This window comes from Zosterops lateralis (genome assembly GCF_965231275.1).
Source record: "Zosterops lateralis genome assembly, chromosome: 2".
Taxonomy (NCBI): Eukaryota; Metazoa; Chordata; class Aves; order Passeriformes; family Zosteropidae; genus Zosterops; species Zosterops lateralis.
The window spans coordinates 28,963,642-28,979,102 of record NC_139763.1 but is presented as its reverse complement, the minus strand read 5'-3'; the positions used below and the strand labels follow the sequence as shown (position 1 = coordinate 28,979,102).

The 15,461-nt window shown below is 38.6% G+C and overlaps 1 protein-coding gene across 1 annotated transcript in view; it reads left to right on the top strand.

Moving 5' to 3' along the window:
* The window catches only part of NCK2 (NCK adaptor protein 2), an 84,680-nt gene extending 69,623 nt beyond the window's left edge, over positions 1 to 15,057 (top strand). Inside the window, exons 4-5 of the mRNA XM_083884686.1 lie at positions 1,343 to 2,064; positions 11,317 to 15,057. Of these exons, the coding sequence (XP_083740812.1) occupies positions 1,343 to 2,064; positions 11,317 to 11,511 (917 nt within the window). The 3' untranslated portion in view covers positions 11,512 to 15,057. The remainder of the gene's footprint in view (positions 1 to 1,342; positions 2,065 to 11,316) is intronic.
* The last annotated feature ends 404 nt before the right edge of the window (positions 15,058 to 15,461 follow it).

The following is a 15,461-nucleotide window of genomic DNA, read 5'->3' as shown; positions in this document are numbered from 1 at the left end:
CAACGATCCCTGCATTGTTAGTCTGTGCTGTACAGCTATGTGTGAAATAAGCATGAAGTTTTGTAGTGAACAGACAGCTTTGCTGAAGATGTTTATTGTATATGCAAGTACATATATATTTAAATATATTAAAACACACTTTAGCAGTGGCTGGATTGAATAGGCTTGAATTGTTAAAAATTAAATAGCGTGCATCTCCTTATTTCAGATTATTCAAAGAAGCAAAAACAAAGTACCTTTATTTATATTCCTTCCATTAAGTATTGCATAATCAGCATGTGTGCTCTTGTGTCTCAACTAAATCTCTCATCTGCCACCCAGGTTCTAGGGGTATGGAGAAAAGAACAAATACTCCTATTTCTGTGGTGATTTTGCTTTCTGTCCCTTGCATGACATTTTGGGTGTTGATTGGTTGTGCTATACTGAGACGTAATCTTTTGTTTTTCAGAAATTTTATAAATGAATTTCACAAGAGAGTGCTACTTGTTCACTTTATTTATTATTTTGTTTATATATAAGCTTAAGCAGGGCTTGCTGCAAAAATTTGAAAAGTACCCCAAGTATGTTGTGCAGTTTTTCTGTATTTAAACAGACACATTAGTATGGTTTCTCTAACTTAAAAAAAAAAAAAAGTGATGTGTCCAATGTTATTGTTGTTTCTTTTGTACGTTGTATTTAACACTATAATTAAAGCCATGGCAGGACATCAGAATTCACAGATTATAGGGAAACATATGCAAATGGTCTTCCTCATCATCAGGTTTCTGCTGTTACAGTACGTGATGAAATGTAGGTGGAAGAGTTGTGGATTTCAGGTGGGGGGTTGCAGTTGGAAGGAATTGCAGCTGTGCCTCCTGCCTGGGTACTGCCAAAGCAAAAAGAGCAATAAAATCTGCAGAGAAACTTGAGTGTTCTTGTTAATTTTTTTAGGTTTTCTTTCACTTTTTGTTTGAGCCAAATTGAAGTCATCTCTAAAATTAAGAGGCATGGTCATTTGGCTGGAATTTAAAGATACATAACAGCAAGCTCAGAAACGTTTCAATGATTAGCTGTTTTAGTGAAGAAATCACTGTGTTTAAGTGTGTTTAAACTCTGCTACTTCAGAGAAGAGAATAGAAATCATTATAACACAAATTGCTCTTTACCTAACGGTGCATCAGCTGGATGTTAATGAGAATCTCTTAAGGGTGTTGCTATTTCCTGACTGTGTAGTGTTACAGAAGAGATCTCCATTTAGCAGTGTTGTTGAAGTGAGGGAGGGTACAGCATGTCATCACATCCAGCTTTCGCAGTCTGGGGACAAGCATTCCAAGTAACCACTTTACATTTCTGTCTTTAACAGGCTTGGGAAAAACCAAGAGAAAGACAAGTGCGAGAGATGCCTCCCCCACTCCCAGCACAGACGCAGAATACCCTTCCAACGGCAGTAGTGCCGACCGGATTTATGATCTGAACATTCCCGCCTACGTGAAGTTTGCCTACGTTGCCGAGAGGGAGGATGAGCTGTCCCTTGTTAAAGGGTCCCGAGTGATTGTCATGGAGAAATGCAGCGATGGCTGGTGGAGAGGTAGCTACAATGGACAGATCGGCTGGTTCCCTTCGAACTATGTGGTAGAGGAGGTTGAGGAGGCAACTGCAGATTCACCCAGCTTTCTCAGCCTAAGGAAAGGCGCTTCCATGAGTAACGGCCAGGGCACCAAAGTACTCCACATCGTTCAGACACTGTACCCATTCAGCTCGGTCACAGAAGAAGAACTCAATTTTGAAAAAGGGGAAACGATGGAAGTCATTGAAAAGCCAGAAAATGACCCAGAATGGTGGAAATGTAAAAATTCCAGAGGTCAAATTGGTCTTGTTCCTAAAAACTATGTAGTAATCATTAGTGACGGTCCTTCCATGAACACTTCCCATCCACCTCAGATAAGCTACACAGGACCATCTTCTACCGGACGATTTGCTGGAAGAGAGTGGTATTACGGGAACGTTACCCGGCACCAAGCAGAGTGTGCCCTGAACGAAAGGGGAGTGGAAGGAGATTTCCTTGTTAGAGATAGTGAATCTTCGGTAAGTGGTGCTTGGCCTGCAGGTTGGTAACCCCCCGTGCATGGGTTAGCAAGCACGGCTCTTAACAGATTCCCTGTCTTTTCATCCTTAAAGAAGCGAGCAGGGCTTCAGCATTACCAGCCAGTACCCTCCCTGCTTGTGAGAATTGGTCTGTCAGTGAAATGCAGTGACATTTACACTGAAATTTAACAGCTGTGGGCTGTTTAAGTTAGCGGACAATCAAGTAAATATTTCAAGTTTCCATTTGGTTTTTCATGTGTTTCTCATGCAATCCTCAAATCCTAGCACTACAAGATAAAATAATTCTAGTTGGTTGAAAATTTGGTTATTGAATTGATCTTAAAGCTATTTTCAAATAGTCTTTGCATTGGTCAGTTCTATTCTGCTTTTAATTGAATAATTACATATTTTCTTTACTAATTAAAACCTCATTTAAATGTATTTTCAATTTACTTAGATCATTTAGATTGTAATAAGGTAAAGTTATTATTGTATCTAGTTGTTAAGATTGTTATATATAACAGAGAGGGTCAATTCAGCAGCTCATATGCCTTGTAAATTGAGCCTTGATGACATCAGAGGGATCTGAATAATTTTGATCATGGTTCAGTAATTCTGAAAGTTCAGATTTAAAATTCATCTGAAAGGACTTTCATGTATGCTGAGACCAGAGAATTCGCAGTTAAAGCACTAAAATGTAATTATCCTTTGACTGTGATTTTGAAAAGGTGACAGATTTTAATCTTACATCATACATAACATTGACAAAATTGACAAAGTGCAATTTTGTAACAGTCCCAGATATTTTTATCTGAAGACAGTATTGTCTGATTAAATTTCAGGCACCTCTCCTTGATGAATTTGCTCTGCAAAAAACATGCTGGCTATCAAACTGTCCTTTATTTGAAGCTGTGTGTCATTGAATTCCTATTTCTGCTTAATTGTAATCACTAAACAAAGGCAAATGTAAATAAACTACCGAAGGAACAGGAAAAAAATTGAGAATTAAATAAAAGTAAGCTAGTGGAAGTTAGGAAGAAAAATAGGAATTTAGAAATCATGACTGATTTACAGAGGCTGAGAGGAATCAAGTTTGTTTAGTCAACAGAAGAAAACACTGGTGTGAGACATACAGTCTTTTAAAATGTAGAAAACCACTATAATCATTAAATTAGCGTAGTACATTTTTTTTCCTCAAAATTCCTTTTCTGTCAACCTCCTGTCTGATTAGGGGCATTCTGGATGTGGTGGATTCTTGGCGTGTCTGTCCAGCAGGTAGAAGCTCACTTTCAGATCTAGAGGCTGCATTGTGATTTATCCTGAGACTGTAGCCATCAATTTCCCTTCATCTCTTGGGAAAGTGCCAGAAGGAGAGTTTGAAAATTAATACATTACTTAAAATACAAAAATGCTTACCAACTTCTCAGTGCATGACATGTCACAGTGACCACTATGCTATGGCTTGGTTTTTTTTCTCTTAAGAATCTGCCTCTGTCTTTGGAGTAATCGAACTACCTTGAAAGAACACAGTAACCTTTTAATTTAATGTGACCTCATAACACTAAATCCTTGTATTCAAAGCAGTTTCAAACTTCTGCCCGCATTGTTGTTGGAGAAATCATTGCTTTGGAGTACGAAAAGATTAATTCAGAATGTGATCTTCAAACTATTTCTAGCATCTAACACTTAGTGGGATAACAAAAAATTTATTCAGTTCATATCACAGCAAGTTTTTTGCACACCTGCAGGAAAAAGAAAAGCACTGAATTGAGGAACTTACCTTTTTTTTTTCTTTTTGTACTCTTTGGTCTTGCAAACCCTGTATTTGAGACTATTTTTAGCAATGAGAAAACTGCAGGTATTCATGTAAATGCCTCTCTTTTATTAGTACTGCATGAGAGTTTTAGTTCTTATTAGGTTTAAAGAAATAATTTACGGCATCTCAGACTTTATCTGCCCTAATCTTTATGTATCATTCCATCATATAGTGTGTTTATGTATGTGAATTATAAAACACTAGGAATTGCTAGGTTTTTTCCCTGGAGTGCCACAAGTGATGTAATAAGTGAATGGACATACTTGACAGCACTGAGAAATAGATCATAAAAATCTATTTCAAACTTGTTATGTAAGGAATAAAGAAAGAGTTTAGCAATAACTCATGAATTTCTGACAGTTGCTGTATTTCACACATGTGACTACAGAGGTTATTCATGCTGTGCTAAAAGTCACCAGGAGTGTCTTCACAATCTGAGCAGATGGCCTTGATTAGAGAGAACAGACTGAGCAGAGCCAAGTTGTCAGCTCTCTGATTTGCTCATCTGACCACCAGACCAGCACTTCCCATTAACTGTGTTGTTAACTCACCTGTTAAAGCTGCGGATGCAGGGGTTATTCCTTTCTAGAAAGGCCCATAGATCAAACTGTGAGTCATGTTACTAATCCTGTGCCTGATTTTTGACCTGTTTTAGAGTTTCCTGTAGCCTTCCATCACCATAGTTACAAAAATTGGTCTGCATAAAAGTTTTCCATAGTTTCAGTTTTGCTCTTGTTACTGAGCTACAAAAAGCTCTCCTTGGATAAGTGAAGGTTTGTATTATTCTGTATTGACTTGATGAGACTCTCATCTTTTTGCATTTCAAGTGTTAGTAGCTGCAAGATTTTACAGTATTTCTCTAGATTTAACTTACCAGATGTTTGTCTCACAGCTACATTACTTTAGCCAAAAATATTCTTCTCAGTAATACTTAGATCTACAGGATGCTACCATAGAGGAGAATAACCTGGGATGAACTCTGTAAGGTAGATAGGAGCCTGATTATCTTCATTAATTACGAAATACTATTATTAGAACCATAAACTTGTTTGAACCATTTAAGCCCATAGTTTATGTAACAGGCACAGTTCCCTACTGATAACATTTTCGCCAAGTGTGTTATACCTAGGTAATGTCACCTTAGTTTTGGAGATCTAAAAGAACTGAGCACGTGCCTAGTTAGAAATACTGCTAAATAGTTGTTCTTTCTATTGCAGTCTACTAGGTTAATGAAACATGCAGTTTGTCTCATTTAAGTAACAAAACAATGGGAAAAAAAAATGCAGATTTAACCTATGCAGTCTCTGTAGAGCCACTTCTTGGATTGCAGGCTTTTCAGTAGACACATTTTTGGTCTCTTTGTGTAGTTCCTAACCCAAGACAAACAAGTCTTAGCTGATACTGGTGGTCTTGGTTGGACGGGTGATCATCGTGCTTTGAAGATCTCTGATTTCACTGGGTACAGAAGCAAATTTGGGTGGGAGAGGGTTGTTTTGTTCAGATTCACACCAGGAGGCAAGTGTGTTCCCTAGTACTGTAGCTAACAGGAAGTAGTAGTGTCTCACCTCCAGCTTCTGAGCAGACACCCTTAAACTTCAAAGGGAGTTTCTGTCAGAACTTGCAGTCCTCTGCAGGTGGGTGCAAAACTGTTGATCAGGAAAACACCAGTGCTTTGTTGTCCTATGAGGTCTTCTCATGAAGCAGAGAAGGTGTTATTTTTCTCAGACTATGAGTGGGCTAGGCAAAATTTTGGATGATTTCAGGAGCACTTATTCATTAGGAAGTAATGGCTACCTTCTGCTGGTAGCGTCACAGCATTCAAATTACAGTAACCCATCCTAAACAGGGTTGCAGGGTATAGTTTTAAGATGATACTGATGATTTTAGGTGTATTAAAATGATACTGAGGCTTGTAGGTGTGACTGGATTTGTCAATTTTTTGTGAGATCATATTTAGCTTCTCTGTTCTTTGTCTAGCAATGACAATAAAGGAAAGGTTGAGGGTTTGTATGGTTTTTTTGAGGTGCTAATTCCATAGCATTCAGAGTGTCCCATGTTTTCCTGAGGTTTTAATCCTGCAACTGTTGATAGAAACAATGAAATCTGGCAACTGTCTAAAAAGTGAACATTGGTCATGTTATGTGACATGTAGTGATTGGTAAGTACAGCAGACATGAGGAGAAAGTTTTTCTTTGAAAATAGACATAAGGCAATATCCTAGTGGCTTATTTTAAATGGAAGAACAGAAATCTTACTAGAGCTACAGTTGAAGATCAGTGAAACCAGTTCATGTTTCTGACCTGTGTAATGTTGATTTTGGAATATGAACATTACATAGGGAGGAGAATGGTATTTGGTTATATCCGCATGAAACAGAAGGGGTAGAAAAAGGAATTAACTCTCCAAGATGACTCTTTCCAGCCTGACCATAGATTTTTGAGCTATGCCTTCAAGTTTTTTGGGTGGGTGACTGAGTAAGAGGAGAAGTGAAGGAAAACTTGGGTATGGAAGTGGAAGGAGTTGGGGAGCCCCAGGACAGGCTCACTGATGGGAGCTCTGAGTCTGGAATAATTTGAAGAATGAATGCATGAGAAGAACCTTTCTTGGAGAAAGGACACTGGCAAATGGAATTGGATTGAAAAGGAAAATTTGAAATAAGTTAGAGGATTAGTAAAAGACTGTCAGAGGGAGCTGTTTTTCACAACCTTGCCATTTATAAATTATAAAATTATCATTTCATTCTCAAATTGAGAGTGTGAAGAGGGAACTCTGTTCTTCCCGTTTCGCTTATTTTTCCTTATATTGCTTTATTGCTTGTTTTTGTGATAGTTTTCAAGTTTTTTTTTTTTCAAGATCGTTCAATTCCTCACTAAAGAAATAAGGAAACAACTTCCTACCTTTTGTTTTCCACATGCTGTAGGCACCAGCTAGCTCATGGTCATCTCTAGATATAAGCAGGTGTTAAAATAAAGGAATTGAAAACAATTCAAAGTACTACTACACCTGGACTGGTGCATTGGAGGTAACCTTTTCTTTTCTGGTTTAGGAATTGATTTAACTTCAAGTTGGGTTTTTCAGGTTTAGGTCATTCCAATTACGGTGCTGCAGAAATATTCAGTTTCCCTGCCACAAAGCTATACTCTGTAACTCTGTTGCAGAATCATCAACTTTATTCTATAGACTTAAGGGATTAAAGTTTACTTCTGATATGCCTTTATTTGGTGTAAAAGAGTCTTTTATTCCTGGAAAAGTTACTGTGTAAACATCCAAATGTAGCAATTAATTTAAGAGAGAGAAGGGAGAAAAATTGGCCAGCAGTTAGAACAAAATAGCCCAAACAGTAAATAAAATAAACAGACTTGGAGCAAATCCAAGGAGGACAGCAGGGAACCAATTCAAACGACATTGAACCAACATGAAATGGTAGCGTTAAGAGCAATAGTTTATTTAGATTTTTTTTAATAGTATTCTTCATGAATTTGCATTTGTTAGGGCAGGAAGGAACTGAAATATAAACAAAAACAAGCCCAATTGCTTTTGCTGTTCATTCTTGAGTCCTATAGAAGTTACTACTCTGAGACCAATAAAGGGTTTCAGGATTCTTGCAACAGCTGTTTGAGCTCTTCCATCTCTTTGCACCGGATGGTGACTCTCAAAAGAGTTAGATCAGCCTTTCCGCTTTTTACATTTTTTTTAAATTATATCAGATAATGAAAAGAATAAACTTTGTAACGTATTCTGCAAGAAAATATGATAACGTCTTCTACTTATGTATCAATCTAACTAGCAGGCTCCAGGGCTATGGAGAATAGACAATAGTTCAAAAGAAATGGTTATTCACTAAGGTTATAATTAAACTGGCAGAAAGAGTATTTAATGCATTGTGTGGATTGCCTCACAAAGATGAAGTCTGGCCAGTGCCTGGGTCATAGGGCAGTAGGTCAGAGGTTCAGCATCTCTCTGCATGTCATTAGCACATCCTTTATGGCCTAGAAATAATGATTCTTAACAAATACAAGGAGCTTTGAAAACTCATAATTTTGACATGCTAAAAACAACTGTGCTTTGTCAGAAAATACTAATTTTTTTTTGAGAGCAAAGTAGTTATTTCACTTATTTTTAAACTTCTACCATAGCATTGTTTCCTGTTCCTAAAACAAACAAACAAAAGATGTTTAGTACAGATTATGAGCTTCCCATTTGTAAGTTCTTCTGTTTTAATTGAGAGCCTTTTGATTACTGGTTTTTATTTGATGTAGATGTCACTCACTGAAGCAGCAGAACATAGCAAGATTTGATACTGTTTTTTGAATCCTAACCAGCTAATCCATACTTGCTGCCTCAGTCTGTCCTTGGTGAGACCCTACAGACCTGCCTGTGTTCAGGACACAGTGATTAGCACACTGCCCAGAGCCCATGCTCTGAATTTCTCCTCCATGTGTCCAGGATCCCAAAGCTTCTGGAGAGCTTTGTGCAGGGCCTGTGCTTTGTTATTGTTTAATGGCTGCTGCTTGGAACTGTGGAGATTCCACTGGAACCAGGTCCCGGGCCTGTGTGGCTATGGCTGCTGGAGGGTTTGTCCACACTGCATTCAGGGCTTTAACCACAGCAAATGTTTGTAGAGCCAAGTTAGCTTTAATTCAGTAGGGTAGGCACTGAAAATAAGCCGGTCTCGGTGTGAGTTCTGTGCAGCATTCTTTGTGATGCTGCTGAGGCAGGGGCTTAATATCAGACATAGCAGGTTTAAAATAGCACTTTTCATACTCGGAGTTAGGGATGGATGACAGAGCACAAAATGTATCTTGGGTGGAGCACTGGAAATCCCAAAGATACGCACTTATGCACATTTCTTTCCATCACTTTCTCCCACCCTTCCCAGTCCCCTCTTGGCAGTCACAGAGAGTGTTCCATGTTTCTTGAGCCAGTGGCTGCTCAATGCCAGAGGAAGCCTTCCTGATGGAGCCTGTGTTGACCTGGTCAGGGCCCAGTGACCCTGGATTGTAGATGGAACAAGTAATTATCCTATGGGTGTTACATAAAATAATTTTTAAAGAAGTGATGTCTGTTGATCTGGAATCTAATGGCTTGAGGTAGAAGAGGGTTGGGCCAAGGGTGTGGGGTGCTTGCTGCTGCCTTTAGCAGTACAAAAGGAGAAGAGCTGCTGCCCAAAGCCAAGCCTCGAGTCTGAGGAGTTGGACCAGAGCCAGATCAACAGGCATGGCAGGAGCTTTGTTTGCTGTGGGCAGGGTGCATAGAGTCAGAGGGAAGACAGAGAAAGCATTAGTGCTAAAACAGGTGAGGGGGAGATTCAAGAGATGAGATTTTGGGATAGACAGGATGTGAGGATGTGTAGGCAGAGACCCATTTTATTGCAGGAATAAAGATAGCATGTCTGAGAAAATGCTGTCCTCCAGCTTTTATGTACTCAGGGTGTGTTTGACCCCTCATAAAAGCAGTGTAAAGGACTCGGGGTGTGGTTTTGTGAGCTGAAGTCTGATGTCAGCAGTAACATGTGAGGGCTCCTGACCCCTCCACTTGGTCCTCTGCTGTGCCACAGTTGTACTCAGAATTGTTCCTAAGGCAGTGCTGTGAACCAGGTGGATTTTGTTTCGCCTGAGCACGCACAGGTTTGCAGTGCTGGCCCAGCCAAAGCAGCACGTGGTGGGAGAGGACCAAGGGACACAGTAAGGTTGTGTGAAAAGCCTGGGATGTGCCTTCAGCAGTTTGTGCTTGAAGCCTTGCCTTCAGTGGGCTGAGGCACTGCAGCCATATTTCCACAGCAGCACCAGGCATTACTTAATTCCTTTAAGTGCTTGTTACAAACTCCAGTGTGTGCTTTTTATTATTCATTTTCCTGCTGGCTGGTGACACCTACTTCCATACATCTCTCACACGGCAAACCCATACTCCCATCTGTCATATCCCACTCCTACGTGGAAGGGAGCACCCAAGATTCATCAAAGAATGGCAAAAACCACAAGGATCCAAAATAAGCTCATGAAGTTTTATTAGCAAACTATACAGTTGGTATAGAAATTCATGTTTTGCCCCTACTCTGTAATAGTGAGAGGAATAATAAAAGAAAAGAGAAGGTGAAAAGGAGATCAGATTGCAGAGGAAAGGAGATCTGCAGTGCTGGATCCAGGATCAGTCCAGCCAACAGGGTGTCCAGGGCCTGGGGGGTACATCACCAAAGCTTTGTGGGACTACCTGGTTGTAGGTAAGTTTTCCCCTCCTGGATTTAGGTTTCTTGCTCTTCATGTAAATGAATCAGCATATGTACTCTTCTGGACCTTTATGGAGATGGGGGAGTTTTGAGGGTCTTTTGGTGGTCTTGATCCCCCTCTACTGGACTTGCCTGCTCCCATTCCTATGCCTGCACTGTTTTGTGTTGTGGTCTCCATGGACCAGAACAGGAAAATTGGCCCTAGAAATGTGCTGCCCTACCTCCCCACTTTTCAGCCACATCCTTTTCTAACTTGCCTGCTTGAATGGTTGTTGGTATTTGAGGCATAGCAGCACGTTAAATCCTTATTGTCCAGGTTTCTACACCATCTCTGTGGACAACCAGCAGCAATAGGCGGCTGGAGACAGAGTTCTGCTGGAAGCAAGGGACACCGTGTCCTTTCTAACCTCTTATGGTGGTATGTGATGAAGAAAGTGGAATGGTCTCATTCTGGCTGTTTGGATGACAGTGCTCTCCTTGTTAAAGCAACTGATTGCCAGAATGAAGAGATGTATTATTAGAAATTGTTACATGCTGAGTAACTTAATTAGTGCATAAATTCTGTCTTTTGTGGACAGTGTGATGGTGAGCTTTGTACTGTGTTTTTCTTCTATAGAAAATTATATCTATTATGTATATATATAAATCTTTTTTACAAATAGTGTACTCAATGGGAGAAATAATTCCCTATACATATGGTAATGAAGCTAAAAGGTGCATGTGGTTTTGTCTTTTGCAATGCAAAGCAAGAATGGCCCTCTAGTGGTCACGGCTTTAAAAAAAGAAAAATGGGGAATTTTCTTCATCTCGCCCAAGCAATATTGCAGTAATTGTTTCCTCCAGGGCACTCTGGTGAGGAAGACATGCATGATAAAAATACTTCCCTTCTCCTTAACATTCTTGTGCTTCTAGATTGAGTAACTAAGATAATATTTGCAATTTAGTCATGTAATTGGCAACTTCAGACTGCGCATCTGGGGAGCTTTCACTTAACTGACTGAACTGTGCACGTTAATAACAATGGCAATTATTTATTGAATAATAGACTTTTGGGTTTCTTAAGTAGCTAAAGCATCAAGCTGTGGAATAAAGACTAATGTAAATTACTGTCAACTATATGACCCAGTTTGTTCCTGAAACTGCAAAATTATGCCATAATTTCGTTCACTTTTATGTAATTTTTCTTTTCTTTTTGAATTCTTCTCAACAGCCCAGTGACTTCTCAGTATCTCTAAAGGCGTCGGGGAAGAACAAACATTTCAAGGTGCAGCTCGTGGACAATGTCTATTGTATTGGGCAGCGACGATTTAATACTATGGATGAGTTGGTGGAACACTACAAAAAGGCTCCCATCTTCACCAGTGAACACGGGGAAAAGCTATATCTTGTGAAAGCACTTCAGTGACGTTGAAGATGGACTTGGCCACCTGGGCCTCTTATAACTTACAAGCCTTAGGTCCTAAATTCACTTTTATAGAACAGAGCAATATCTGAAGCAGGCTTAAGGAATAGGCTCTTTCTAAAGTGTTTGCTCTGTCAGTTGCTGTTTGTCCTTTTTTTTTTTTTTTTTTTAATTTGCCTCTTTTTGGTTCCAGTTTTGTTAACCTCTGACCACCTCTCTTAAGGTTGAGAGTTTGCCTTGGGTGGCCATGGCAAGCACTCACCTTCCCGGCAGAGTTCAAAACGCCCCTCTCCTGTGTACGTTTACATAGTTAGCTCAGATCAAGGAGGGGTGTTTTCAATTCAAACCAGTGTTAATCTGTTCAGACTGCTCATGCAGGCAGAACTCTCCATCAGAGACATCGGGCACAGTTTGAATGCACTGAAGCTGCAGCTGCTTAAGTGAGAGAGTAGACATAACGGTTGTGGCTGTGAGTTCTGTAGCTATATCGCTTACCGAGTAGGATAATACAAAACCTCCTAGTTCCTAGAAGCACTCTTTACACTGTACTCTGCTATTACATTGCCTTTCTGACTCTTTGTAAAGAGTACACTAATTAAAAGCATTTTGTAATAGTACTTCTTAAACTACTATGGTAAGATTGTAGTAAAAGAAAACTAGTGTATTTTGGTCTGTAATTGCAACAAAGAGAAATTTTATTTGAAAGTTGATTACTAGAGAAAGAATAATTGAATTGTAAAGACTGAATGTTTTGGTAATCTACAACCAAATGTGCCATCCACGTAATGCTTTTTCCTCTTGCCCTTCTGCTTGTTTGAATTAAACGATTATGTATTTAATTCTCAAAGTAATATGTATCTGTAGCTGATTGTTGACACTAATACAGAAGATTAATAAAAACTGATCTTGGGACAGGGTGGGGCGGGCTACCAACACTATATATATATTTGCTTTACAGAAAGAAATCTTCAGGTTTTACAGAGGATGGCGTGGTTGGTAGGAAGAGACACAGAATGTTTATGAAGAAAATGCATTTTTCTCTTTTCTTTACATTTAAACTCCTTTATGGTTTAAATATACAGTCTTTAGATGGCACATTCCTGAGATTGAAGAAGGGATCATGAGATCTCAAAATCTTGCATACTCGGTTTTTTGGATATTGTAATAAAAAAGGTATTACGTCATGATGGAGTACTGGATTTATCCTTGGGTGGTAGTCCTGGTGTTACTTTAGCAAAGTGAGATAGTGAATAATGAATTTGTTTGTCTTGGAATTTGTGTGGCCTAAAAAGAAATCATCTGCGACTGCAGAGGACAGTTTTGATATGAGGCAGTGTCTAATGAGCTCTGTGTTTTTTGTTTCTGTGATGATTAATTCAATTCATAGCTTTAATGAAAACTGCAAGATGGACCTATTAAAACACATTTCTTACCTATTCTGTGTTTCAACCAGTAGAAGTGCAACTACCTCTGTGTATAACTCTAGAGCAAGTTAAGCAGATACGAGCACTGTCTCACTTGCTTTGGGGTCAGTCATGCCAGTGCCAGGAGGCTGCACTGGCACCTTTGCAAATGAGCTGCAGTCTCGCTCAGATCCAAGAGGCAAGTACCATTTTTGAAGTTCTATGCACGTACTATTTTTCCACCCTCTTGAAATCTTATTTCTGTAAAGCTTTCTGAATTGACAGCTTGTATTGGAACTTAAAAAATTTATTTTTCTGTATGTGCATTAGCTAAAAATTGGGCAGTGACACTTGTGCTTGGTAAAGCTTAATGAAAGAAAGCAGTGATTCAGAGCAATCCAAAATGATCATGCATTATCCTGAAGAGCACCTACCCACAAATGTCTTCTAAGAAGATAAAAGTTTTCCTTAGGAAGTTGGTGAGAAGTACTAGTTGTTTACAACTTGCCTACAGAAGGACTCCACAATGGGCTTCTTAAACCTAATGAGTGAATTCTGCAGAGAATGTAGGGATTTGTCTTCTGATATCTAGTTTTTTCTTTAGGTGAATCTAAGCATGTACCAGGTATGGCAATAACATTAAGAAAGTGAGCTATATGTTGTATGAGCATTTTCAGTTTGAGTGGATTGCTTTTCAGTCTTACTGTCTCTTGGTAGTATTTGCAAAAATTATATATAGGAATGGTTTACCTTTTCGGTAAACTGATTACTCTGCTCTTTCATGCCCTCTGTTCATTTTTTTCCTGAAATATTCCCTAGGTTTCCTGTTTCAAGAGCCTTCATATGCCTCTTGCAATCTTTTTCACTTTTTTCTAGTCCATTTTTACAAGCTCTCTTAGTACCTAACTCCTTTCTAGTCTTGTAGCTTCAAACTAAATCAAATAGACATCTGAATGAAGGTTTTACTATATGCTTTATATTTTAATGGATTTATCAATTTTTCTTGCTTGTTTTTGTTACCTCATCATCTGTAAACAGCTTCTGTGTCTTGAGGTGTGAATTGTAAAGTGCTTTGTTTTGGAAGCAGTTAGTTTATGACCTGTAAATGACTAGTTCAAGTAATTTCTTTTCTTTTTTTTCAAGTAAGTCTCAACTTGTTTTTTCCCATGCTGTATTTTATCAGCATGCTTTCTGTTCAACAGGCTCATTAATAACTCTTCAGTTGTTCCCATCATTATTAAGCTATGTTCATATGAATTTTGCCACCTTTTCCTGCCCTTTTGATCTCATTTGTTGGACTTGGCTTAAGCATTAATAATCTTCAGTACTAAGTGCTTCATAAAGGGCAATAGACATGGATTTTATTATTATTTTCCTATTTTATACACCTCATTCAATTATTTGACAAAATCTCACCTTTGTTTTTTGACTACTTACGGCCTCTTTGTCAAAGCTTGGCATGGGGGTGGGATTTATTTTTTTTTTTTAATATGAGCAGAGTTATGGTGACCTGAATTTCTTTGCTTCCAATATTCATTAAAGGCTCAAATAATTTCTGATGGAGTAGAAGTTGTGATTTTTGTTTTTGGTATTTAGTCTGGCTTTTACCATCCTACCTGATTCATACAGGTGCATAAGTTTTACTTTTAAGTACTATTCCTGTGTAGCTGTTAATATTTTCTTGCCTTGCTGGTGTCTATGGAGGAATGTGAATTACTTGTGAATCTATAACAGTTGCTGTACTTTCCACACAGTGGCAGAATTTTTAGATCCATGTTTTTAATTTTAGCTCTGGGAGCTTGATGACAAGCTCCCGCTTGACATTATCTTGACTGTTGGTAGTATCACTCCTTTTTGGTATCACATATTAGGTGGGGACAAATTAGTAAAGGGTTAATATAAGAGTGCACTGTGAACACGCCAGGTAAACTCATATGGACCTACTGTGTTATAAAAGCAAAGGATTTGCTTATTTGCTTTCAAGGAGAGATGAGGCAATAAAGACATGCAGTTGCGTATTTAAGGTCATTGACTCCATGAACTCTGAAGTCCCACAATTGAATGGTTCTGCTTAGTGTTCTCTGTTCAGATCTTCATGTCTCATAAATGTATATTAAATCCTGAAAGTTTACAGCTGTTCCTCCAAATCTTTATTGTAGCTTTTCAGTACTGTAAAGTTTGGTGTCTAGTTTAATGGTTTCACTATGGGGAAAGAGAGATATTCCACATTTAGAACAATAATTTTTGTTATAACACAAAGTTGAAGTACTTTCAGAATGCCACCATACAATTTTCATATAAAAATGAGTCAGATTTTTGCCTAAATTATATATAAAAAAACTAGGAAAAGGATTACAGGTCCTTTGAGTTAGGTCTGACAATTTACTTGGCAAAAGCTACTAAATAACTATAAGGGTTTTCATTTCTTCTTGGTCTTAAGATAGTTGAATTCAGTTCTTTAGGGGTAAGTGAAACTTGGGCAGTCTCAGCAATCTGAATCTGACAGGTTCTGTTTTCTTACTTCAGTGGGATGGGGTGACTAATTTTTAA